Source organism: Hippocampus guttulatus, chromosome 7 (assembly GCF_054856545.1).
Source record: "Hippocampus guttulatus isolate MCC_2025c chromosome 7, RoL_Hgut_1.0, whole genome shotgun sequence".
Taxonomy (NCBI): Eukaryota; Metazoa; Chordata; class Actinopteri; order Syngnathiformes; family Syngnathidae; genus Hippocampus; species Hippocampus guttulatus.
In genome coordinates this window covers 17,328,251-17,355,481 of record NC_141267.1, presented here as the reverse complement: position 1 = coordinate 17,355,481, position 27,231 = coordinate 17,328,251, and the positions used below count along the sequence as shown (strand labels likewise).

At 43.5% G+C, this 27,231-nt stretch overlaps 1 protein-coding gene across 1 annotated transcript in view; it reads right to left on the bottom strand.

The window, feature by feature from the left end:
* Nucleotides 1-25,461, bottom strand: part of atf6 (activating transcription factor 6) — a 33,743-nt gene extending 8,282 nt beyond the window's left edge. The window contains exons 1-15 of the mRNA XM_086114928.1: nt 25,255-25,461; nt 24,213-24,289; nt 23,381-23,462; nt 23,121-23,218; nt 21,877-22,000; nt 21,311-21,514; nt 19,269-19,426; nt 13,696-13,881; nt 13,178-13,269; nt 11,793-11,939; nt 9,980-10,078; nt 9,741-9,843; nt 8,980-9,050; nt 7,414-7,525; nt 1,320-1,404 (exon numbers count right to left, since the gene is read on the bottom strand). Coding sequence (XP_085971054.1) covers nt 1,320-1,404; nt 7,414-7,525; nt 8,980-9,050; nt 9,741-9,843; nt 9,980-10,078; nt 11,793-11,939; nt 13,178-13,269; nt 13,696-13,881; nt 19,269-19,426; nt 21,311-21,514; nt 21,877-22,000; nt 23,121-23,218; nt 23,381-23,462; nt 24,213-24,289; nt 25,255-25,351 — 1,735 coding nt within the window. The 5' untranslated portion in view covers nt 25,352-25,461. The remainder of the gene's footprint in view (nt 1-1,319; nt 1,405-7,413; nt 7,526-8,979; nt 9,051-9,740; nt 9,844-9,979; nt 10,079-11,792; nt 11,940-13,177; nt 13,270-13,695; nt 13,882-19,268; nt 19,427-21,310; nt 21,515-21,876; nt 22,001-23,120; nt 23,219-23,380; nt 23,463-24,212; nt 24,290-25,254) is intronic.
* Between the last annotated feature and the right edge of the window lie 1,770 nt (nt 25,462-27,231).

Sequence of the window (27,231 nt, the reverse complement as noted above, 5' to 3'; positions counted from 1 at the left end):
GCGTAATGTACACCCACGGTCGGGGTTTGCCTCTCGTCCACCACTTTTTCTTTCCAATAGACTCAAGGAAAAGTCCCACCGGTATCCACCAGCGACTGCCCAGAGCCGCTGTGCTAGATTAGATAAACTAAGTGAGATTGCAAATCATCAATTGCAACCTACTGCAGCTTTTCCGCCAGCGCGGTACGAGCTCTGCTTGGTCTGGGCTGATTGATTTTCCATTTCAAACCGTGCAAACCACGCCGCATGAAACACATCGGTTCGAAAAGACAATCGCTAACACGCAACAACAATGGAGGAGAAGCCATTCTATAAATACATCTCAATATGTGGCTGTCGGACATAAGGAGAGTAGTTCTATTCGAGGAAGACCGCACGTGGCAACAAAAACAGGCTGCTGCAACAAAACAGAGACTGTGGAGTCCAGAAAACAGGACAGGGGAAGTTAACAGTAGCAGATGTATTTATTTTAGTCAATTCTAGCCCCAAAAATATCGGCTGCAGCAAAGTTGAGACTGTGGAGTAGGACAATACGGCATTCAAAACCAGGGAATGTTAACCGAGTTAAGTATCATTAGCATATGTATTCATTTTTAGAGAATAAGCGCTAAGAAATAGCAACAGAGGATGCTAACTTAAGCATCTGTGATTTATTTTTAGAATTTCTCAAGTACTTGGGTATTTAACTATAAATTCTCTATAGGTGGGCATTGTTGTCAGTTGGGGTGGGAGGGCGGGGGGTGGATTGCTTTCATCCGAAAGGGTTGGAGAGATAATAAACTGCCTCACAAAATTCCGTTTTTTTTCTTTTCTCCTTACAAAATGGGATTTTTTTTTTCCTCCATGTGTTTTAGATTGCTTTTAATAGTATCAATATTATATAAACATGTCAGCCCTGGCATCTGTTAAATTTGTTCAAGTAAAAGATTTGCAAAGCCATCGCCAAAAGGAAATCACAACCCTGAAAAAGCTTCCCCCCCCCCCTTAAATCTTTGTGCCTGTATGTGGTTTGGACAGTGGCTGGCCAGCCACGTTGCAGCTCTGCTAAATGCAGCAGGGAGAAGAACAGGCTGAGGGATGTGACAGAGGGCAATGAGGACTCAAGATGCAAAACATTTGGGGGTGGTAGTGGGGGGGGGGGGGATAATCCAACAATAATGAGATTACATTTTAACAGGCAACACACATGCTAGAAGTCGGGTCATGGATGTTTTTCATTAGACGTCAAAGTAAGGCATTCTTGAGCAGTGTCCCTCGCCTTTATATGTGTCCCAAGTGCTGACTGATCCATTTCTACAAGTGTCGTAAAGGGTCCTTACCGTTTAGGTTCATGGCAGGCAACACCACAGACATCTTAGGGCGACTTCCTTTGTTGTGGCTGGTGGCCGGAAGTAGCAGATGATCCTGAGAACCAACACGAGAAGGTTATGGAAAGTATACACCGGCTCTTTACCCCGTTTATAAATTAGAGGCTTCTGGTTTTCTCGGGTGCTGACAAAGATCCTTGTGGTCAATAGTGTTCATTTCTTTGAAATGTCACCGACTGAGTCCAATTTCCACGCGGCAGCCTATAATCAAAATCGTCTCGGCAAAAGCATTCGTGTTCTTTCGTTCTCAAGCGGCGCAAACGGCAACATTTATGAGGTATCGTCATAATACTGCGAGATGGGAATGCATACTTTGCAAAAGAGTTTGCTGCAGGTGAGTGTGGTGCATTTATGCAAAAGCCCTTGTGACTAAAAAGCAGAAACAGGGAGGGCTTATTATCGCCTCTAATTGCAGCTTCAAACGGTATGACACAATGTGGTTTGCTGAGGTTACTATGAGATCAGTGCGAGCATTACGACAGGATACGAGGATTGAGGGAAGCCAACATTTTATATATTGCGCGCCAAACCACTTCTACTTGTCAACAAGCCCAAATATCAGAATCAGAATCTGAAATCCGCATTAAATCATGAATTTTCTGACCAATAAATCATCTCTCACGACCAGGCTTGGTTTTAGTAAAATTTTGTATCAAGTGGAACATCTCACGGAAATGCAAGCGGTGACAATTCTTCATTTCTAAACTAAATTTCTCTTGGGAAACAATGGAACTCAATTTCAAAGTCAGACTCTAGTACAGTGGTAGCTCTACTTACGAAATTTATTGGTTCAGGAAGAAATTTCTTAACGAGCAAAGTTTGTCAGTTGACACGTTTTTCCATGTAAATGCCCTAATCCGTTCCAAGCCACCCAAAATTCAGACAGAAATGTTTTATAAAGCATAAAAATTAAATTAAAATATGTAATAACTACTATTGCACAATAAATGAGAGTTGTGCATCAGGTAAAAAACTAATTAGAGTAAAGAATAAAAATGATGGTCATTTAACTTTCAACTGCATCCTGCCTGTTTTTTTTTGCCCTCTTTAGTTCATGTTCTCTCCCAGAAGTGGTTTTTGCCTGTCGTTTTGTCAAAAACTGATCCAAGGACGTTTGCTTTTGTCTGCTTTTAACAATCCTTTGAAAATGTCCAAGACAAACATCAGCATAGTGTATATAATCGTGATCATTTAGTTCATCAATCCATTATCCCTACCGCTTATCTTCACTCTGTTCAAAATCGCCCGAATGTTTGCGCATCAACAGAATCTGCTCAGTACATATTTTCATCCATATTCTTTCCCAGTACAAAATCTGTTTCATAAATAACAGTTTTTGTTTACATTATGCTAATCACCGTGAGCAGGTAAAAAGCCATCCGTGCTGCTGCACAAAATGTAGTTTATAGACAAGGTTTGCAGTCTTGACATCTGCTTGTGGCACAAAGAATAAGATGAAAGCCTCCAAAGGGATAATTCATTGCCGCAAAATGAGCACGCTCTTTTCTGCGTTAAGAAAATATCACATCCACGCCTGCTCATCATCAAGAGACTTTCAGCTAAACAATCTGACAGAAGAGCTTCAGGCTCCATGACGACAGGTTATGTTTTCCTTGAAACAATATGGATGAGACCCTCAAGGTGAATCCACCACGTCACCCCAATACATACTTCAATAGAGCTGTCGGTGCCCCAACACAATCAGTACTACACAATCTTTCTGGCCTTGTTGAGAGGTAAATTTTCCATCCCATGAGTTCATTTCATGCTCAAAGGGAGGCCACAGGTGATTGGTTGTCTGTGGAGGGCTTAAAGTGATCTGGGGTTCCACTGGAGCAACATCAAATGAGCTGAAACTGTTGGCGAGGGCAAAAAGATATCAACTATCCTCAAGACAATAGTCATAATTAATAATGATTGCATTCACATTCTTCTCATGGTCTCACCACCCGTGGGAGGGGTCAAAGGGGTCGGGTGCAATGCGAGCTGGGCGGCAGCCAAAGGCGGGGACCCTGGCGGTCCGATCCTCGGCTGCAGAAGCTAGCTCTTGGGACATGGAATGTCACCTCTCTGGCAGGGAAGGAGCCCGAGCTGGTGTGTGAGGTAGAGAAGCTCCGACTGGATATAGTCGGACTTGCCTCCACACACAGCCTGGGTTCTGGTACTAGTTCTCTCGAGAGGGGTTGGACTCTCTTCCACTCTGGAGTTGCTCATGGTGAGAGGCGCAGAGCAGGTGTGGGCATACTCATTGCCCCCCGGCTCAGTGCCTGTACATTGGGGTTCACACCGGTAGACGAGAGGGTTGCTTCCCTCCGCCTTCGGGTGGGGGGACGGGTCCTGACTGTTGTTTGTGCATATGCACCAAACGGCAGCTCAGCATACCCACCCTTTTTGGAGTCCTTGGAGGGTGTGCTGGAGAGTACTCCTGCTGGGGACTCCCTTGTTCTGCTGGGGGACTTCAATGCTCACGTGGGCAATGACAGTGAGACCTGGAGGGGCGTGATTGGGAGGAACGGCCCCCCCGATCAGAACTCGAGTGGTGTTTTGTTATTGGACTTCTGTGCTCGCCACGGATTGTCCATAACGAACACCTTGTTCAAACATAAGGGTGTCCATATGTGCACTTGGCACCAGGACACCCTAGGCCGTAGTTCGATGATCGACCTTGTGGTTGTATCATCGGATTTGCGGCCGCATGTTTTGGACACTCGGGTGAAGAGAGGGGCGGAGCTGTCAACTGATCACCACCTGGTGGTGAGTAGGCTCCGATGGTGGGGGAAGATGCCGGTCCGTCCTGGCAGACCCAAACGTATTGTGAGGGTTTGTTGGGAGCGTCTGGCAGAATCCCCTGTCAGAAGGAGTTTCAACTCCCACCTCCGACAGAGCTTTTCCCATGTTCCGGGGGAGACGGGGGACATTGAGTCCGAGTGGACCATGTTCCGTGCCTCTATTGTTGAGGCGGCCAATCTGAGTTGTGGCCGTAAGGTGGTTGGTGCCTGTCGTGGCGGCAACCCTCGTACTCGCTGGTGGACACCAGCAGTAAGGGATGCCGTCAAGCTGAAGAAGGAGTCCTATCGAGCCTTTATGGCCTGTGGGACCCCAGAGGCAGCTGACGGGTATCGACTGGCCAAGCGGAACGCAGCTTCGGTGGTCGCCGAGGCAAAAACCCGAGCGTGGGAAGAGTTCGGTGAGGCCATGGAAGCCGACTTCCGGACGGCTTCGAGGAAATTCTGGTCCACCATCCGACGTCTCAGGAGGGGGAAGCAGTGCACCACTAACACTGTGTACAGTGGGGATGGGGCACTGCTGACTTCGACTCGGGACGTTGTGAACCGGTGGGCAGAGTACTTCGAAGACCTCCTCAACTCCACCAACACGTCTTCCTTGGGGGAAGCAGAGTCTGAGGACCCTGAGGTGGGCTCTCCTATCTCTGTGGTTGAAGTCACCGATGTGGTTAAAAAGCTCCTCGGTGGCAGGGCCCCAGGGGTGGATGAGATCCGCCCGGAGTTCCTCAAGGCTCTGGATGTTGTGGGGCTGTCCTGGTTGACACGCCTCTGCAACATCGCGTGGTCAACGGGGAGAGTGCCTCTGGATTGGCAGACCGGGGTGGTAGTCCCTCTTTTTAAAAAGGGGGACCGGAGGGTGTGTTCCAACTACAGAGGGATCACACTCCTCAGCCTCCCTGGTAAGGTCTATTCAGGGGTGCTGGAGAGGAGGGTCCGTCAGGAAGTCGAGCCTCAGATTGAGGAGGAGCAGTGTGGTTTTCGTCCCGGCCGTGGAACAGTGGACCAGCTCTACACCCTTAGCAGGGTCCTCGAGGGTATGTGGGAATTCGCCCAACCAGTCTACATGTGTTTTGTGGACTTGGAGAAGGCGTTTGACCGTGTCCCTCGGGGAGTTCTGTGGGGGGTGCTTCGTGGGTATGGGGTACCGAACCCCCTGATACGGGCTATTCGGTCACTATACCACCGATGTCAGAGTTTGGTTCGCATTGCCGGCAGTAAGTCGGAATCGTTTCCAGTGAGGGTAGGACTCCGCCAAGGCTGCCCTTTGTCGCCGATTCTGTTCATAATCTTTATGGACAGAATTTCTAGGCGCAGCCGAAGCGTTGAGGGCGTCCGTTTTGGTGGCCTCAGTATTGCATCCCTGCTTTTTGCAGATGATGTGGTGCTGTTGGCTCCTTCAAACGGGGCTCTCCAACTCTCACTGGAGCGTTTCGCAGCTGAGTGTAAAGCGGTTGGGATGAAAATCAGCACCTCCAAATCTGAAACCATGGTCCTCAGTCGGAAAAGGGTGGAGTGCCCCCTCCGGGTCGGGGGAGAGATCTTGCCCCAAGTGGAGGAGTTTAAGTATCTTGGGGTCTTGTTCACGAGTGATGGCAGGAGGGAGCGAGAGATCGACAGGCGGATCGGTGCAGCGTCTGCTGTGATGCGGACGTTGTATCGGTCTGTCGTGGTGAAGAAGGAGCTGAGCCAAAGGGCGAAGCTCTCAATTTACCGGTCGATCTACGTTCCAACCCTCATCTATGGTCACGAGCTATGGGTCGTGACCGAAAGAACGAGATCCCGGATACAAGCGGCCGAAATGAGTTTTCTCCGCAGGGTGTCCGGGCTCTCCCTTAGAGATAAGGTGAGAAGCTCGGTCATCCGGGAGGGGCTCAGAGTCGAGCCGCTTCTCCTCCACATCGAGAGGAGCCAGATGAGGTGGCTTGGGCATCTGATTCGGATGCCTCCTGAACGCCTCCCTGGTGAGGTGTTCCAGGCATGTCCCACCGGGAGGAGACCCCGAGGAAGACCCAGGACACGCTGGAGTGACTATGTCACCCAGCTGGCCTGGGAACGCCTCGGGATCCCCCGGGGAGAGCTGGAAGAAGTAGCTAGGGAGAGGGAAGTCTGGGCTTCCCTGCTAAAGCTGTTGCCCCCGCGACCCGGCCCCGGATAAGCGGTAGAAGATGGATGGATGGATGGATGGATGCATTCACATTCCAAATTCAATCCAGAACCTTGGCGAGTCTTTTAATCACATCACACAGAGTGGAAAAAAAAAGAAAAAAGCCTCTCACGTTCAAATACGTAAATCCAGGAACCCAGGAAACAAAACACACGCAAATGAAACCACAAGAGATTCCTACATATTAAAGTAACCACAATGAGTAAGAGTGCTGATTTAAAACACGTGAATTATTGTCTTGTAATTGTGAAAAATTGTCTCGAAAATAACCAGTGATTCCCAGCGAATTAGTGCGTTGTGAAGGATCAACAGGTGGTGCTGGGGCAAAAGATCCGATTTTACTGAGCTGCTCTGAAAATCTTTAAAAAAAAAACACCTCTGCTGTCCAATTATGTTCTAACAAGTATACTTTCTTTGGAAACTCTATGGGTCAATGTTAAAAATGTCAGCGTGAATGCAAATTGAACCAGGACCAAATACGACATACATCCGATGCATCATTTCAGGATCATAGAATCAGATTATAGTCACACGCATTAAGATGCAAAAATTTATTCAGCACTAAAGCACCCCCCCCCCCATTAGGGTCCTGATTTTTTAACCACATGGATTGAGACTTCCATTAAATAACCAAAAGTAAGGAACCAAATGTTTTTTTGTAGGAAAGTACTGTTTTTGTTTCAAAATATTAGATGGAGAAATTCAAATGGGACAGACAACGTTACATTAGGGCCTGTCAAAAAAAAAAAAAAGAAAAGAAAAATGACATGTAGTCGTGCAGAAAACCATAAAACATGCATCTCATGATTACAAATGGGCTAAGAAAAAAGGCCTGGAAAGGGGTAGGTACACCCTTGAGTGTGTGTGAACATTTTACCATCCGCCGCTGTGAACTTACATTCCTCTTTTTTTTTTTAATTAGGGAATATGCACCATTTATGATTCATTCATTAGGCCTTCATGGACAGTTTATAGGAAAAGTCAAATTTAAAAAGGGTCTTGTGGATAATCTGTGTCAAATTGTGAAACCTTTCTGGACTATTTTTAGTGCCGAGCGTCAATTTGTCAGATTGCGGCGCTATCGATCCAAACTTACCCTGCGGAAAGACACCACGTAGAACGTGTCGCCTCGCCGGTTCATCTCGGCAAAAAAGTCGCTGTATGTGTGAGGGGGTCTGTAGTACACTTGGAGCTCACTGCCAGGAGTCCTTTCGAAAACAGAATTATGAGATCAGAAACATGCTATTACAATTCCCGGCAGTCATCCTTCCATTCATTTTCAAGGGCATTTGTCCTCGCTGAGGTCATGGGTCCCATTTGCAACTCAAGGCTTTTTCACACTCCTCCATTCACTGTGAACGTGGCAGCAAACATAACTTAAAAACGTTCAGCTGTGCGCAGTGTGACAGACGCTGCGTCCAAAAGGAGAAGGTAGCAGAGTGATTTGTCAGACAATGTTGGCAGCGTTAGACATTGGAAACAAAATGGGAGAAAATGGCGTTCAAAGCTCTAAATGAAACTGAATTGAATGTGGCTGTAGAAAATAGGCAAACGGCGTGCTTGCACCTCGTGCCAAGCATGTGACTGACACCCGGCAACCATTTTATTTGGGGGAAAGAATGTCGACATTCAAGCCCAGGTACTTTAGTGACGGCTAGATGAGTTCCTATATCGAAATTAGCTACTTAAATACAAGTCGGCGTTGCTGTTTTCATTTCAAATAGTAATTGGTGGTCAAAACAGTGAAACCTGAAAGGCAAAATTAGCATTGGTAGGATTGTACCTGGCTCAGAATCACTCAAATAATTCAATTGCTTAGATGAGTGATTTGTTAGTTTTTTTTGTGAGAAGTTGTTCATGCAAATCTGCAAACTCCCCTATCAGCGATATGAATTAGAGGGAGAAAAAATATATATATTTGATCCTAATTGAAACTAGACCGCTGGATCCGTTAAAACCGTTTCCCCTTCGTCCTTCACATTTCCTAGTGGGGGGAAAAAAACTATAGGGGGCCAACAAAACCTATTGCCTCCATCTGTCTGATGTGAGTGCAGCGCAGCAGAAAAAGGTTTGGAGAGCCAAAACTCTGAAGTCAAGTACTGGGGTCATCCTTTACAATCTGTGCTTCATTAAACTGTTAAAAAAATAAAAAAATAAAAAAGAGGGGAAACAATTTCCAAAAAAGGAAAAGAGATTTTACCTTCCATTTTGGTTCCATTTAAAGCCCCACTTAAGTCAAATGACATTATAAGAAGAGTTTCTTTATGTAATGGTATTGTGTCAAGGAAAATGGGTATTTTTCACTTGCATCTTTTTAAAGTTGGCCTAACAACGCTTTCTAACGCAACAATATGCTTCACAAACATATTAGGCGTTACAGCTTGTTAAAAGGAGAGTAAAATGTTGCAGCTCCACCACGCATGTTGTTTAACAGACAACATTTGCTAGCGTTTAGCTGACAAATTCACCTTTACCTCTGCTGAGCTAAAGTGACTGCAGTGACCTAAGAGCAAATTAAAGTCGATTCACTCGAGGGGGCGGAGGGGGGGCCTTGAACAGAACCAGCAATTTGCTCCTGACGGCTTCTTTTTATGAAGCGTACATTACAGGTAGAGTAAAAATACACTTTTGTGAAAATAAATGATACCATGCCATTACTCACTTTTCTTTGGCAGTTTCTGTGTATGCGACAGTCACGATTTGCGAGCTCTCGGCATCCTTATGTTCAGTTTTCTGTTGGAAAATTTAAAACATGGTTTCAGTATAGTACCACCCATTAAAAACAATAACATTGGCTGACAACGTCCAACCTCCCGATTAAGTCTGACGGTTGGGTCGTTTTGTTTTTTCAGAAAACATGTCTCCGTTTTAATCACAACTTCAACAATAACGACAGACGTACCCTTTTTGGTCCGTGTTCAAAGTTGTTGTAAAATCCCAGAGGGAGCCACAGTAACTCCCCCCAAAAAATATATACAGGTACTCAAATTCAGACGAGATCAGAAATTGACTATACAGGTGATAAAGAAATTCTCCATGTCTTTTACCATACCAGAACTATAATAAATACCCGTGCAGCTATTAGTGATTTAGAGAGACCCAGATGGACATTGAGAAAAAAAAAAGATGGAAAAAAACAGAGCAGAGGGGTGGGGGACTGCACTAATTCCACAGATCCCCCCCCTGAGTGTTAGATTTACTTTCTCATGGTTGCCGGATTAAATCCAACTCAAAAAGGAGGAATGAGAAGACAAAAACGAGGAAGGTGTGCGGGGAAGTAAAACGGTGAAGAAAGGCTTTGCTTTGCCAAACAAAGACGTTCCTGATGAAAAGTGATTACCACTTACGTTTTCGTTCAGAAATCATTTTTTTAAAGAGGTTTACGTGGCAATATATTTTGCAGAATGAGCTGATGGGACTTGCCAGAATGCTCCTGGAGGGTCTGAGGTGGCTGTTACTCATGCGCTTGGATTTGGTCAGCTGCAAGTCGTGACGGTGGACCCACCCCCTCAACTCGTGGGCCAGCCTGTCCATCAAAGTCAGCACACATTTAAAAAGCGAATTCTGTTTAAAATTTTTCTTTCCGTAACTACAGAGCTGCATCAATTTCTGTGATCTATTGTGGGCGAGTGAAAACAACATGTGACGCTTGGAACACTCACTCAAGACACTTGGTCCTATTAACAGGCGGCAGGCAGGGGGGCGGCGGCGGCTTGAGGAAGTTCAGCTCCTTCATCACCATCAGGGCCTTGTCCTCAGCGCTGCAGCGCCACAAACAGATGACAGGAGGCCAAGAGAACATTGATGAGAGTCGAAAACACGTTGAAAGGCTTGGAAAACGCGCATGTGAGAAGTTCGCTTTAACGAACTGTTAAAAATGTTCTTCTCATTAAGAAAATGCTTTCAGCGCAAAGGGAGAGCCAACATGGCTGCGCGGTCTGCAGTTGAAGTCAAAACACCCATGGCGAGTGGGTGAAAGAAAAGCCAAAGACAAGATCGACTTGGCTACCATCTGAGCACAAGGGTGACTTTATTGATGACATTTTAATGGTTGCCATGTGTAGCGACGGAAAGGCTTCTGCCAGTCAATAGAGTCGAAGCATATGGCAACATCAAGAGTGATGTGTTGGTCCATATAATACTCAAGCATTTGACAACATCAGTAGTACAGCGGGACCTTGAGTCGTGTTGAATTTGTTCCGTAAGCACAGGCTCAAAATCGTTTGAGTGCAACAGCTAAAAAGAAAAAAAAAGACGTAAATTCTACATGCCAGCCATATTGATTAAGGTAAGAAATTGAAATTCAAGACCTTGTATCAAAGAAACTGGCTCCCTCTCCCCCGCATCTCATGTCTTCCATACACCATAAAGCATCTTCAATAAATCTAAAAGTGATGTTAAAACTTTGCTTATTTACATTTTTTTTTTTTTTTTTTTTTTTGTTACTATTAAACCACTCACTTGCCCTTTTGTTTCCCCATGTGTGCTCCAGCTTAAGACAGTTGTTACTGCCACAGCCGGTTGTTAAATGTGGTCCCTTTCTCAAGTCTTTTATAGCCACCAAATGACAAAATATAAAGTTATTACTTCGCGAGTCCACATATACTGTAACTGTGAATGTGATCTTATGGAGGGAATTACTGTATAGCTCAACCTGTTGATGGAGTGTGTCTACACTTGGAGCCAAAATGCAAGGGCACTCGTTACCAAAATGTGGGCCACCAAAAAAATCCCCCTCAACCTCAGCCAAACTCTCAAGGCCCTGGAAAAAATGATCTTAGACGACACGTCAGACCAAGGGGCCTGATCGTAACTCTCGATTTGGGGCCCCATATTAACCTTCTGCACACACAGGTTCCTATTCCACACCCCCAGATTAGATTGCATTATCCCCTCCAATCAAACGGGTCCTCCGCGAGCGTTTGGCGCTGTCACACCCTTGTGAAAATGCTAATGTGTTCCTTCCTCCCTACATGGGTTTGGGGAAAGCTGATACTACAGGTGACTGGCTTGTTTTCGCAAGTGACAGAGTGCACATGTTTATCTGACAAAACACAGGCTGCCAATATTGTGGACTTTAACCACCTTGCAAAACATCATTTTCTGGTCACGGGGGTGCCGGTAATGTACCAAATAAGAATGTTATTCATGCAATTGACAAATGAGACTTGCTGCGTCATAATTGCTTTTAAAGCAGAAAGAAAAATATATAAGCCCTTGGAAAAATAAGCGGTGACTCGTGATATAAAACTGGATGTCAAAACATGGCCTGACCCCAATTTCCCACCTTGCTACTCAAAAGCACAGCTCGGGGGATATTTGAAGGCAGGCGTTTGAATAAGAGCCGGCGAGCCCCCTTGCGCTCTTGTTTACACATGTCGTCATGAGCTGGTACCAGTAAAAGCCGGGCCCCAAGCGCAGGTGCATCCTGGGCCGCAGAGTCAACAGCATGCTGGGTGTGGAGGACGACGTTACCTGTCGGCCATCTCGCCGCCGCCATTTCCAACAGGCTCGGGGCCCGCCACGGCCTTGCTGTCTGTTTCCGAGGAGAAACCTAACAGGTGTCTGCTGTGCTGCACGGACACGACCTCCAGACCAGAACCCGCGTTGCTCTGAAGTTGACTGATGAAGTTAGACGTGGGGGGGAAGAGAGGGAAAGAAGAAATGAGGACACTTGGGACGGTGGAAAGAAAAAAGGAAAAACCAAGTGGCCTTCATCCTGTGGTACAAAGTCCAACATTGAACTCTGATCTAGTCTGTGCAATCCAAAGCAAACGGAAGAGCCCATGCGGTGTCATCCAGTGCTTTTACAACACCGGGTGGCTTTTTAATTTTACATTTCAAAAAGATGTCAAGAAAATTTGCCGTGTAAATGTGAGCATATTCTGGATTTTTTTTCCCCCTAAAAACAGACAGAGACAAGCAGGTAATGACACTCAAGGCTGAGTTCCGCTACGGAGCAAACCACAAAAGCAACAAAAAGTTTTTAATATGCAAGCTCGCCCTCAGATCCAGTGCACATTCCGAGCACCGTAAAGCTTATCAAAATCAACAAATCCAACTCGCGTCCCTTCGTGGAGAACGCCCTCCCCAAGAGAAAGCAAACATTTTTATAACGTGACATCAGAGAATCCCGTTGTTATAGTTGGAATCTAAAAGTCCGGCATTTTGCAAACTGGGCCGAATTGAACTCTTTTATATAACCCGTCTTCATTTGTCAGATGTGGTAATAGTGAACGCGCAGATGAAAAGGAAGGACCGCATATGCATTTTACGCCGCACTTGGAGCGTCACATGTTTGGTTCTAACGGTCGCATTGGGTAAATGTTTACATCCCAGGAAATCCCGGCAGGATTGTTCTGAGGTTTATTCACCTATTCGTCACAAAGTCCTGTAAACTCTGGCGAGCACATCAGAGGAATGGTTGCGAAGATGACTAAATGAGTATTTGTTTTTCTTTAGAGGAGAACAGTCTTACTCATGCTAAGACGAGGACATCTACACGATAGATAAATTCTTTCAGATCATGGGTTCATTGCAACACATTGTCTGCATCAACCGCTGTAAAGTAATCACATCAAAGTCTTACCTCAACCTAAAGTTGGCCATTGATTTGACAAAACTGTCGACCGGATTTAGCAAAGAGTCTGACTCAACAGGAACTCGTTTGCGCTGTTTTCAATAAGCCTTTGGATAATGTCGTACATGACAGGCTGAGGTCCCGCGGTGATTCATCGGGATTCCCATTTATTTCCTCTTGTGAGCCCACCGTAAATTAGACATCGCAGTAATATTGCTCAGACAGCAACTGCCAACAACTTTTCTTGAAATAAAGAAGCAAGTGTCAATTCGAGTGTTACCTAATTGGTCCGACATTCAGCACGAGGAAGACCAGGACCACCATGAGGCACACAGCTCGTCTCTTGGGAGCGGTTGCCTTCAGCACGGAATTCTGCAGGGGGAAAAAAAACAACAACTTTTTTTTAAATTCATACAGCATGTCGAAGACGAGTTGTGTATGACGCCATTTTGGGCATATACGTGGGACCTTTTCCCACTGGTGGGAAGTAACAACATAAGGGTACATTTTTCAGGTACCTGCACTTTACTTGAGTCTTTATTTTCTGACAATTTACTCCAAATTACTTTCAACTCCTTTCTTAGTCAAAATACTTACCTTTTCAACTGCTGCGGACAAAATAAAAATCAGGACTTGTATTTGTCGAGCGTGTGGGTACTTTAACTCATTCACTCCCAAAGACGTTTTTAAACGTCTTTTCAGACTTGGTCCAGAATTGGCTGGTACTGAATGAGTTAACCAACTTTTGCATTTCTCTCAGTGTTGATGAACACAGCTCAGCATCACCTTGATGCTCACCTCACTCCGCAGGCCTTCCAGTTGCCTCTTGAGGCTGCCGTTCTCGCTTTTGAGCACCGCGTTCTCAGAGAGAGCCATTTTCAGGCGCGCTTCCAGCGACAGCAGATATTCCTTCTTCTTCTTCCGCGACAGGGATGCCGACTCGCGGTTCTTTATCATTCGCTGCTGCCTCTGGGAGAACTTTGACTGAGGCCGAAAAAGTGGGACAGACAGAAAACAACGGGTGGGAGAGGAAAAGAACAACACTTGCGATTATGACTCATGTCACAGGATTGATCTCATCTGGATGCGTTTGGGGAAGCACCTAACCAAACAGGACAATTGGGGGCAGCTTTGCTGTGAGAATGCAATTAATGCCCACAATGAGCCACCTGTTGAGCTGTCTATCATTCGCTCCTTCCACGGGTGTGACATCATGTTTCTTTCTACATGTCCCCACTCAATCTTGCATACTTCTATTGCAGATCATCCAAAAGTAAAGCCACCATTTCACCGCGCAGCGTTGAAAATCTGCTCGGCCGTTGTTTGTTGTGGCAATATTTTCTTGATTAATGTAATGGAAGAACAGCAGATGTGTTTACAGTTGACTTCTTGTGAGAAAGGAGGTTGTTGAGAGCAAACATGGAATCAAGTATTGTGGTCATTCTCTAATAGCTGACTCAACTCAAATCCATTTCCCCCATTGTAAAAGAACTGTATTAAAAAAGCAGCTGCTGTCTTACCAGTACTAAACATCGTGGTAACTTTTGATCACAAATATAGAAATGTTGAAAATAAAACTTTGCTAATGAGCCGCATGTTTCTTCCCCATGTCCATCGACGTTATTGTCTGATCACACGTTTATTCCCATGGTGATAAATTCACATTACTTCATCTTCTGGGTGTTTGTGGCAAGTGTGACAAAAGAGGAGCGTGACAAGAGCAGAACACTGATGTAAAAGACAAAGGCCAGTTAAAAGAAATGCCAGATAGGAATCAAGTAAAGGAAAAGGAGGACGGGGTTTGCGTCACTCGCACTCCTGTTTAGTACAAATAATGGGAGTCTTAAATAGCAATTTTCAAGACATCTGTCAGTGGGTTCACGACGCCACTGCACTGACTTCACACCCCATAGAGTCCCAGAGTGCACACACACAAAAAAAAAATTGACATCAAGATGCTTTGAGGGCCTGTGAGAAAGGACAAATTGATGGAAGCGTGTCATACTTTGCCATTCCCATTACATAAGAACTTAAGCACCTTTGTTTGCATCAGCAGGTGTCCAGTACAATTACGATGTGCACTTAGGTTTAGCTAGGTTTTACAGCCCGAAAATGCATTTTCCTTTCAGCCTGTTGGCATGCCTGCTTTAGAGTTCCTTGTTGTCTGCCGTGAGCGCACGTCCCTCAGAGAAAGGGCGAGTAAGAGAGTTTTTTATTTTTTATTTTTGTTATGTCTGAGAAGCCTGCGACAAGGTGGGCTAAATTCTAGCCACCTGTGACTCAGGGAGATCTATTTTCATGGCTCAAACATGTAGTCATGTCGGCATAAGAAAGATGTTGAACAAAAGCATGTTGTAGTAGTGGCATGCAGTTGAGAATGACTATTTGTCAATATTTTGAAGCGTCATCTTACATACCCGGCAATGTTTCTAGTCATTCAAATTTTGCAGGGTAGTTAACGACAATTCTGTGGTGTATCAAATTTAGAAGACATTTACCTTCATTTGACAGGGAGATATGTTGATTGCGAATGTCTTTTAGCTTAATAATAACAGGGGTTAACTTGTTTTTTTTGTTTGCTTGCTTTGTTTTTTGTTTTTTTGTTTTTTGGTAACACCGGAATTTTCCATGACGCCCTACTGGGTAAACATGTTTTGTGTCCTGCAAAGAACAATTGACTTCATAGAACTTCCTTGAATACCATCATTACACTAAAATTATACTGTTACCCAACAAAACCAAAAACATCTTTTTGGATTTTAACAATTGAGAGTGTCGTGTTTTCTGCATGCTGTGGTTCCATCCATCTATCCATTTTCAACACTGCTTATCCTGAACAGGGTCGCCGGGGGGTGTTGGAGCCTGTCCCAGTTGACTTCGGGCGGAAGGCGGACAACACCCTGAACTGGTCGCGAGTCAGTTGCAGGGCAGCATGCTGCGTTTAAGATGGCATTTCACACAGAGAGACTTGAACCGTTCCCTGAGATAAAGCCTTTTAGATGGCAGGACAAATAGCCCTGGCAGTGATTAAGCTATTTGGATCCCCCTATTTGTGTTTCGTCTCCTGAGAAACTCCTCAGTCTCCCAGCCAGGATCTGGGAGTCATGCCACATGAGCGAGCCTGGGAACGCTGCAACTACGCAGTTACCAGAGAGTGGAGCGCGGGGTGAACGTCACCTCGACATCTTAGTGAGGCTGAGCAGGGCAAAAACGGTGGTTGCCTTTTTGTTGCTGAGAAAATGTTCATGGGCAGAACCATGCAAACTATAGAAATACATTGAGTCTGCCCATGAGCGGATTACACGGACCTAGCTATCCTTTCAAGGGCCGCAGAGGGGACCAGCTGCTAACAGCTGTCAGTCGGTCATGCAATTGTGCAGATGAAGTGCTACCAAAGGAGGAAGTGTGTGATTAACCCATCATAAATGGACGGGCCTCATTTAACAAGTTGAAGCGAACACATTTGTGGACCTAACTGGATGTCATAAACATGAATTACGGTGGCATGGGTGCGCATATAAGTCAGAGGACTGTCAGACTGCATAATTTAAAAACAAAACAAGACAAAGACTTGATATATTACGGGGGTTTTCAAAGTTTGGGGCATCATTGAATATAGATACTTTAGTACTAGGCTAAATTAACTCGCCCACACGCTGTCGCTCTAGCAACCACGCAAAAGTCGTCTGGTGGGTGAAAGGCGTGCGCTAACTCTGTCTGTGAACATCTTCAAATGTTGGCTAAAGACTGAGAATGAGATAAATCCAGGGTACCTTAACTAAAGACTCTAAATTATTTGTATATATGAATGCCAGTGTGAATGGTTGTTTGTCTTTATGTCAACTGTCAATCAATGATGGCCAGTTCGGAGTGTACCCCGCCTCTCGCCCTGTCTGTTGGGATTGGCTCGAGCAGACCGGCGACTCGAGTGAGGAAAAGTGGTACAGAGAAGAGCAATGTGGCAACGTAGCTCCTTGCTGCCTTCAGTGGCTATTCTTTTACAGGTGAAATGACTTGGAGCCAGTCACAAGAAGGAGTCATGCCATCACACCCATGACAAAACTTTGCATCATCTCTGCATTTTCTTTCGTCTGGATCATTTCAGCACATGGTGACAATTGATCCTTCCTGCCAAGTCTTAAACACAAAGTTATGCAGGATGGAGAGATCCATTCAATTCCCACACAGTCTGGGCAAACAAAATCCAACAAAACACGGCTTTTATGTGGTTGTTTGCTTCCCCCAAATTATGGGAGCAATACATTTCTTTTGTGTAACTCAGTAAACAATTCACATTCCATCATTTCTAACATTATTTTGTACTTTCAGTGCTCTCTCATATGGTCCATGGTGACAACTATCAGAGCTACGTAGAGTGGAAAAACCCTCTTTTAAACACGGCGGTCTCCCCTACTTTTACACCAATATTACACTCAATATTTCACAATAACTTAGTTGGGGGAAAAAAGTGAGGTATCCAAATGCAACACAGCGTAAAAACAAACCACTATCAATCAAGACTCATACCACCCCTTACACTGCCGGGGTCTCCTCTAAATCCCCTAATCCTGACAATGGATGATTTGTGGAGACTGATAATTCTGGAGCGGTGAAATCCCCGGGCTGTGCCGGAGTGGCATTACAAAGAAGGGGAGAACCAATCCCTGATGGCTGTTTACAGCTGTTGCAAAAGCTTCATCCTGCACAACACCTGTCTGAAGCATGTAATCGTTGGCAGCCATTTTAGACCCGGGCTTTTCCAACCTAACTATAGGTCACAATACAGTAACACATCGACACACGAATAGCAGACCTGAACACCTGGCGCTGGCAGGCCATGTTTAACAAGCATGTGACATTAGATGTGACCGGGCCCCACATGGTACACCACTGTGCTGCATTTCACGGCTGAATAGATTCTCAATAACAACGATATGGCCTACATGCAGGCTGTGTTATTTGACTTTCACCATCTCCGGTCGCTCGTTGTAAACAAGCAGTTTTCAAAGTTAAAAAAAAAAATACATTTACAATTTATTGACTGAACTAAAGTGTTGAATATGGCGTGCTCACGATGATGCTCTGTTAATGGTTGAACAAACATGGAATATTGGGGGTGTCCTAAAAAGTGATGATTTTGAAGGTATGGGAATTCTGTCTGACGCTCGGCCGGCAAATTGATGTTAAACTTTAATTCCAACACACAAAAAGCCCTGACATAGCACATGTGCAACGGCAACCTTGAGTCCAAGTGTTGTGAGTGACTTCTACATGTGACTGTATTAATTTGTTGTGTTAAGACGTAGATGCGTCGCTCTGTGGCACCTGACTGTTTTTTTTATTTTTTTTTATGGATCTTTAATATCTTTTTGGGGTCTTTGATTTCACAACATTCATTACCGTAATTATTCCTTGTTCCGAATAATACACAACGAGCTCTTCATGTAAGCGCTGACTGAAACATTTTGGCAACATTGACGCCAAGATAAACAGCAACCATAAGCAACTGGAGACCCATCTCCCAGCTAAAAAAAATGGTGACAAACAGAGCTGTGAGAACATTTCTCAATTCATCAAAAAGGTCAGACAAAAGCGAGCCATCGCGAGCAGCGACTCTGTGGACCAAAGCCCGAAACAACACAGAGGCTCTGTGTAACGCAGGCAAACAATCTGGGCAAGCAGAGCAAGATTTGTAGATGTAAACAATGGGGAGGATGTACATGTCACTGCGCAGATGGAGCAATAACTCAAGTGTGTGCAAAATGATGAAGCTCAGGAGACGCTTGACTGGTAGTTCAGGGCATCCTTGAGGCATCCTAAAGCCACACAAATTGCAGTTTTTCCTTTTTTTCTTTCCAATATCTATTTTAAATACAATGCAGAGTACTGATTTACGATCCTATACTCATTTACTGTACTATAATCCTTATTGTGCAGTTTGGGGAATTTACGTCTTGGCTTAAGAGTGTGTCTGGGAAACACGGTGGCCTTGTGGTTAGCACTTCACAGTAGTCAAACTCAAGACTTTAAAGACTCTCATCCATAGGTGTGTTAATGTGAGTGTGAACGGTTGTTTGTTGATATGTTGATGTGTCCTGACAACCTGTGCAGAATGTAACTCGCTTCTCGCCCCTTATTCAGTTGGGATGAGCTCCAGTAGGGGGGGAAAAAGGGACGGGGAGAGATTGTCTGACTTCCAGTTGCTGGCAGTTCTATGTTGGGGTATCGTGTGTGTGTGCCATTGTTTTCATTGGCAAAGGAGGCAGGAAAGATTGAACTTTACCTAGCAACAAGTGGCAAATGTGCCATTGTTATGTCAGGCGCAGAGCAGATCATTTCCACTCCACCCGAATGAAAAACCATTAACTCACGTCGTCATCCGAAGAAGGGCTTCGAAGCGTGACCACCGATGGCGCGACGACAGGTCTGTCCTGGCCGAGAGCTGGCATGGCGACCACGCTGCCCGTAACAGCCTGGGGGGTTTGGATTTGTAGTAACTGGCTCGGTTGTGACAGCATGATGGGCTGGCCTAAAAAAAAAAAAAAAAAAAGAGAGACAACACACGGGTTACAATAAAGTTGTTAAGGAAGCCATTTAAAGATAACACATTTGAGTCAATATCGTATGGTGCCTTTGAGCCTTCCTCATTTCACACACACACAAAAAAAAGTGGCTTTAAACTTCATTATCAGTGTATTAAGTCAATGTTATGCTAATAGAAATGAATATTGGTCAAGTTCGCACACTTGTTATTTTATAATAAATATGTAATAATAAATTAACCTAGGGGCAAACTGAGAAATATGTGAACTTGCTGATAAGGTGGACAACTACTGGATGTACATTTTTGGCTAGTATCATATTACGAACACACGGTGGGCCTCGCTGAGCGCATCGAAGACGTTTCTTATCGGGGAAGCTAACCCATATCGGCAGGACAGACAGCGATTCCACGGACATTTGCAAAATGTTCAATATGATTATGAAAATGAAATCTACATGATCAAAATGACTCATTTTTATCAAATAACCTCTTGTGCATAGTAAAATCATGTGAAATATTGTGTGAGATATCCTTTCAGTAGCAATTTGTCATGTCATATCGCAAACAAAATGTGTAAAGATAATGATAACATTAGCAGGAAGTAGTGTCAGTGTTCTGTTTAAAAAGCGTCTGGCTACAGATGGCACAGAATCTCCCTCATCACTGGTGACCTCCATTAACCCCTCGCCTTTTAACGGCCCTCACTATGTTTACAGGTGGAGAAGTTTACTATCTTTGATCAGTTTTTTTTCTTTACTTTCACATTCCAAGTGGAGAGACGTCTTAGTTCATGTGGAGGAGTGCTCATAAATGTGCATGTGTGGCCACGTTTGAAAAACACAGCTTACATCTGATATGGGGAGATGCCAGCAATAGCACAAAAGAACCAAAAGCACATTAAAGCAGGAGATAGCACCACAGAAACTCGTTTGACTTCCATGAATCATTACCGGAGACTTTTTAAATACGAAACAGCCCATCTGAGCTAATCAACTTAGCTAATTAGTGTGTGTGTTGAGCCAAACACTTCAAAATTAGAGCGATGAATATAAAACCCTCAAGAGACCAATTTGTCCTTTGTAAAAAGTACATTCCGGCCCAGGCCAGACTACAAAATGAAAACATTCCTGTCATGATGCAAAAAAAAAAAAAAGCTCAATTTTGTGAATAATCAGGAGACCGTGCTCAAACAAAGAACAGGAAACTTCAGACTTCGGTCTCAGGTGCAAAGATTCGATGTATCAAACTTGGCCATCTGTAGCCTCAGCTTGTATCCAAGTGGACGGCAGAGGAGCCAAGTTCAAATTCAAGGCATGAAGAGTTCAGCAGTGACGCCGCCCACTTGGATGATCAGTATTTACATTGGCCTAGGTGTTAAAGATATAACACATCGTGGACCAGCCTGGTAACGCAGAAGGGGAAAAGCATTGAAAACGGAGAAAGTGGGGTTCAACGTCCATTTTTTTTGTACCATTTGTCATCATTAGGATCACCGATGAGCTGGAACATATCCCAGCTGTCTTTGGGTGATTGGTGGGCGACACCCTTGGACTGGTCACCAGCCACTCACATGGCACATATAAACAATGTCAAATCATAATAATGAGTGCCAGATGACCCAAGCACTGTCAGAATTATTTTAAATAAAGTTAATTATTTGATTTGATCATTTAGAATGGTACACTTTCAACTGTTAGCCAACAGTACCCTCTGTTGGTTACCTGATAAAAAAAAATGATGCTCATGTGGGGGGAAAAAATGCAATGAAACAGTTTTTGTTTTCCTATTGACAAAATTAACCACAAGTCGACGAACACAGCAATAGATGTGGCTTTCCAAATGATAAACACACTTGTCTGATGCTCATACCTGGAGAGGGCGCTGGCTGGATGCTGATCGGGGCTGCTTTGACCACAGGCAGCATGGCGGTCTGCAGGGGGTGGATGATGATTGTCTTGGGCTGCAGGGGAGCGGCTGCGTGAGCCAAGGGCACAGCTGCAATCACCGGTTTGGGCTGGATGGAAACTTTGGCGCTCATCTGAATGGGCCTGTTGTTTTGCTGCGCTGTTTTGGCTGCGTTGGTGTGTGCCCGGGAAGGAAATAAAAAGACATGACTGGTCTTATGCTGTGACGTTATACTGTTAGACTGTGGTTTTTGTCAATGTGGTTTCACCATTACAACTACCCCCTAAAGGCAACTGTAACAACAATGCGGCCTGTGAGAAAATCATGATGGACACCCCGACTTTGACTATATGTTGCACTACATGTGCGGTGAAGCAAAACAAACAAAACATAGGCCACCACACATTAACAGACAGTGCGGTGGTTTCCCTGACACAGTTTTCTTATCGTCACCACTGATATCACTCATGCAGAAGCACATATACAGCCAAATGCATCTGATTTGAGAGTTGTGGCGGTGGCCACCTCACCTCGTGCTGTCTGGCTCGTCCTCTTTGGTGCTTTCTTTGCCAGCGGAGTGATTTTGGAGAACCCGCTGGACTCGGAGCACGCCGACAACGGCGAGGACTGCGACTGCGGAGACAAGGCCTCATCCTGCAGGGGGAATGCGTCTTCAGTATCTGGAATGAGGGCAATCTCCTGCATGCCTTAATTTGAGTTCATTGATAAACAAAAATGTATTTACAGAGGTACTTTTTCTTACCAACTGTTTTTTTAGTTTGGAGACATTGCTTGTTTTTGCTTTTCATTGCTGTGCAAAATCTTATGAGGAAGATTCACATGCGCAGATGATTGAGTGAAATGTGTGTGTGTGCGCGCGCGTGTGTCCGTCTTGATCACCGAATGAAATGATTTTGTTAGTAAAGTACTACTGTTATAAAAAGGAATTTGCACAAATACGTCTTCCGCTTATAAAAATCTGGTCCATTCTTCAGTCAAGTTAGTAAACGCCCTCAGTCACTATTAAGAAGAAAGCTTGGTTTGCTTTGATAATTTACGAGTCATGTGACAACAGATTATAATGAATAAAATGATGATGCCAAATTTTAGAAATGGCGCAAAAAGACAAATCCCTTGGGCTCAAAGGTCAAAATTGTGTTGTTTATTCATTCTAGTAATAGTGTACCGCGAAAGTGCAATATTTTTATTCATTACAATTCAGAATTGTAGTCACGCTTCTTTTACTACATTAGTCACAACTTTATAATCATTGTCAGTACCAATTTGTTGATTGGCTGAAAACACCCCCACTGCCTTATATCAAGATGTCCATGTGACAAGTTCTTTGCCCCTGTAAAAGTTCATTTCTCTCTCTCTCTCCTGCATTCCAGTTACCATTAATAAAGTCAATAACTTGGCACTAGGAAAGCCTGTCTTTCTTGTGACACTGTGTGAAAACATCAGCCTTTTAGATTATGCTAATTTGATGAAACCTGTCAACACGGTTTGTATTAAATGAAAGAATGGAGGCAACGACCATGACATGGACAATAAACATTAAATTGACAAGGTGTTTGCCTCTTTTGCTAATAAGTGACTCTCAGGAGTGAAGCGTGTGCAGTCGGTATCTGTCAGCCGCGAGCATCTGTCCATGTTTTGTTACCATCTGGATTCGTGCACGCATGTAAATCGTACGGGGGGGGGGGGGGGGGGGGTTGCATTGGAAATACAAGTCAAAAGAAGAAAACTGAAGGTGTGTAGTCACTAGACTTACGTGTGAGGAATATGGGGACTGCGCCTCCACAGCTGTGGGGGAAGGGATGGAGCTCAGGGTGTGAGCAGGTGACAGAGAGTGCACGCTCACCTCACCGTCTGGAAGTACAAGGACAAAGACACACAGAACATAATGTTAAACAACGCATGCGTGTGTTCTTTGTTTAGGCTTCACTTCTAGGCACTTAGTTTAGCAAGTCAGACTTCAAGGACAAACAGTACATGTAATACAATTAAGATGTGTCTGCATCTGAGTTGTACCTGTGCAGGTGGTGCTTGTGTGGTAGCTATCAGTCCATGCAGGTATGGGAATATCAAAGTCAAGGTCTGGACCTCCGCATGTCTGAAACACCAAAAAGACATATTTCTTATGGCAAAGCATTCCACTTGTGGGCCTATTGCTCACTAAAATACTGTTCTGTCATATTATTGAGCATGTCAAAAAGAAATTTGCAGATACAATTTATTAAAGGATGTATTTTCATACTTTTGTGTGTCTTAATATAATTGCAGTTCAACATTGGGAATACAATTTTACAAGCGGTTATTTTTTCATGGTCCTCTTCTGAGGTGCTATTTAACACAAGCAATAAATTAATCTGTACTGCAATAAACAATATCAGATTTATTATCCATTGTGTTGTGGTCTAATAGGTTAGGCTAAAATAAAGGCCAATGAGTTTATTTATCTACTTCAGTCAAGGGTTGTTAACACTTTGACTTACAGTCTTTTAGGCATTAACAACAACAACTTCACACAGTCATTTAATCAGAGAATACAAAAAAAATCTGGGGCTTTATCATTTTAAGAATATCGCTGCCTCCACCCAGTGGTAGAAAGCCTGAAGTTCATTTGAGTGTCAATTTTGTGCTTGCAAGAAAAAAGGAAAAAAAATCAATCTAGTGACAGCTCCTAACTAAAAAAAAAAATTCTAATTGGGGTACTCATACGTTAAGGTAGCACTGTCATGCCAAAAGTCAGACAGTTGGTAAATGCTGACCCAAATTAGTCGTATTCACTTTTGGCTGTTATGAAGCTTCATTATTCACACAGTTCTTTTGAAATTTCAATTTGAAGTCAAACTTTACTCACATAGTCTGCATTCTCAAGGACCTTGAGCAAATCATCTGCATCCCCCAGGGAGTCAAGTTCATCAAAAAGGCTGATGTCTGGAAGAAGGAAAAAAGCAGAGTTAAAAGGTTCAATAAAAGAGAAACGTTAATATGACACAAAAGATAGTCGGACAATATGTTTCTTTTTAATTGTGCAAATGCTAATGGACCAGTTGAACTACTACTGTTGCCTTCCAAAAACCAAATAAAACAGACTAATGGTTCTCAAATAAAACAGATTAATGGTTCTCAAACTTTAGTGCCAAATTAAGGACCATTCAAAAGAAAATACTTACCAAGTACCATCATCAAGGTTTACTTATTTGCCAAAAACTAGACAGATTTTATTCTTAAAATGTGTATTTAATATTGTTATGTGCCATTGTAAAATTATGGAGTTTGCATAGCATAATAACATCAGCACTGCTATAATATAAACGCAGGCTGTTTTTTAAGTGCTTAAAGATTCGTTTAAAATGTATTGCACATAAATAAATGGAAATGGATAAAAGCAAGGACACGTAAAGCCTACATAATGGGCATAATTAACTGGTATCTGCTAAATGCTTTATGAGTATTGCGTATAAGAAGATGATGTTGCCACAACCTCTCGCCTTGATGGTAGTTGAATTCCATTGCTAAGTGTACTATTGTAACTGTGCATTAATTGGATTAAGTATACATAAATGTCAATTAGATTGTGACAGTATCCTATCAAGAACATTTTATTCATTCAACATTTATTATCTAAATTAGATACCTTTTCATCATAACGTAAGAATTTGATCGATGGAACCAGCTTGCTTGTTATTGCTTTCGAACACAAGCTATTACATCATCGCGTCAATTCCAGTTAGCTGACGCTAACTCGTGCTGGAACAAGGAGCAAGGTACACCACCACCGTTGTCAACACATGACACATTATATTAAACATTATCAAACGCTAGCACATGTTGACTTATTTTAGGATTTTCATAAGCGACACTTTTATCTGTGCCTAAGAAGGTTTAGAAAACCTTACCCCATTCGCCTCCCTGGTCGATGGAGAAGCACGTTTCCGGGTTCATCGTGAAACAACGTTGATGGTTATCGAAATCTAACGTTAAACTGGACGACATTTTCCTTCAAATTCATTGGTAAGTTTAATGTCAGAAATTGTATCGCGCTGATATTGAAACGTGTACATCCACCGTACTGACCGGAAAGAATGTATTTTCATGACGTAACAAACACACATCTTCCTTAGAGACATGACGGGATCCATGCAGGGCCAAATTTCATTCATGGCCGTTTCCCCGCTTTGGCGCGCTTTGGCCACTAAGCGGCGGGATGGCACTCCTAAACAATGGAGGTTAACAAACGGCATTTGTCAAGAAATTACTTTCCTTATTTAATAAAATGAAAAGGCAGGTCAAACAATCTCCAAGAAACGGCATTTTAAAACAAACGGAATGAAAAAATAAATCAAACAACAGCATAAAGCACATGTGTTTAAACTTAAGTATGTTGTTCATCATTTATTTTTAAAGTTAAACTACACTTTCTTAGAATGATATTCCATTGCTTAGTGGTTGTGATGAGTAACAAATCCCCAAATGTCCCTACCCTATATAGAAAAATTCTTGTTCAAATTGACTAACAAGCGAGGTGATTAAAAAAAATAAAGCCAGGTTAAGACTATGTGATTGTCGGTCACAACTGTCCGACCAATTGTAAAGGTTGTGAGAAGATTCGAAAGCAGCCTTGTCTCCGTTTGGAAATTGGTGTGGATAAAACGGAAGAATGCTAACAAAGCTTCAACTTCACGCTGCTGATGTGCCACTTGTGGTTTGAATTAAGAGTCTTGACAGGGAGCATCTGGCCTATAAAGTCACGAAATATAGACGACTGTCTGCCACAAATGCAGATGGAAAAACGAAACATTCAAATCCAAACCAGCGACACTATAGTGAAATTTTATCCAGATAAAAAGTTTTGTGGCTGATTTTCTTTAGAACACAAATAGGTGAGAATGGAAGGTTGCTTGCTTCAATTGTTCCAGCACTGTTCTACACCTTCTATATAGTTAAGATTTTGATGAGTGTCCACTAAAGAGCTAAATTTGTCAGGATATTTTAGCCGTCCTGCGTTGATTCATGTCACTCCAATAATCAGGCCCGGTCCTAGAGTCGATTTCAGCAAGGGGCGGCACATGTAAGATGTCATTCAGTGCACCTTTGATCATTTTTCCATCAACAATGAACTAAATAATCCATCTCTTGTACTAAAACATGCAAAAGAACCCATTATTTCATATGCTATTTATTGGAAAGGGATTAATCACCACTGGTACAGTACCTGCGTAAAGGTACCAAAGTTAGCATACAGCTAATTTACAGGTCATTTTATTTCATTTGATTAGCCTGAAAATTATAATTTGTTTATCTTTCTTTGCTGGCAATGTAATGACAGTAAGGACAATTAAATTTCTCTATGTGACAGAGATACATAATTAACCTTCGTTACCATTCATATTGTAATACTAAACAATCCCAAATTTCACACTGACATTTGTGACTACATCAAGACAGGATTATTTTGTGTGATTTTTTTTGTTTGGTAAAGTACAGAGGGACAACTTTTCAATATAAAATATGTGCCTTGGCTAAATAAAGATTGGAAAACACTGCGTCAAGGTGTGTTAAAAAATCAGAAGTAGGTGTACACCCGCGCTAATCCTTAGTGAACATTTCAGGTCGCGGAGAGATTAACCTGAGGTGGTCTGTTTGACTTCGCACTGGATTGGATGTTGTCCTTTGCATTTTGACAGCTCAAGAGATCATCTTGTTTGATTTGTTATGGCGCAGGAAGCACTCGTTAAGAGTAAGCCATCTGCCAGAAGTCTTGTAAGAGCACTTCGAACATGGATACCCAAGATATTCTGAAAGTTCATCGGGAATTCATATTATCGCACTAACAATGCCAATAAATAATGGTAGAAATGTGCGACAGTCATAAA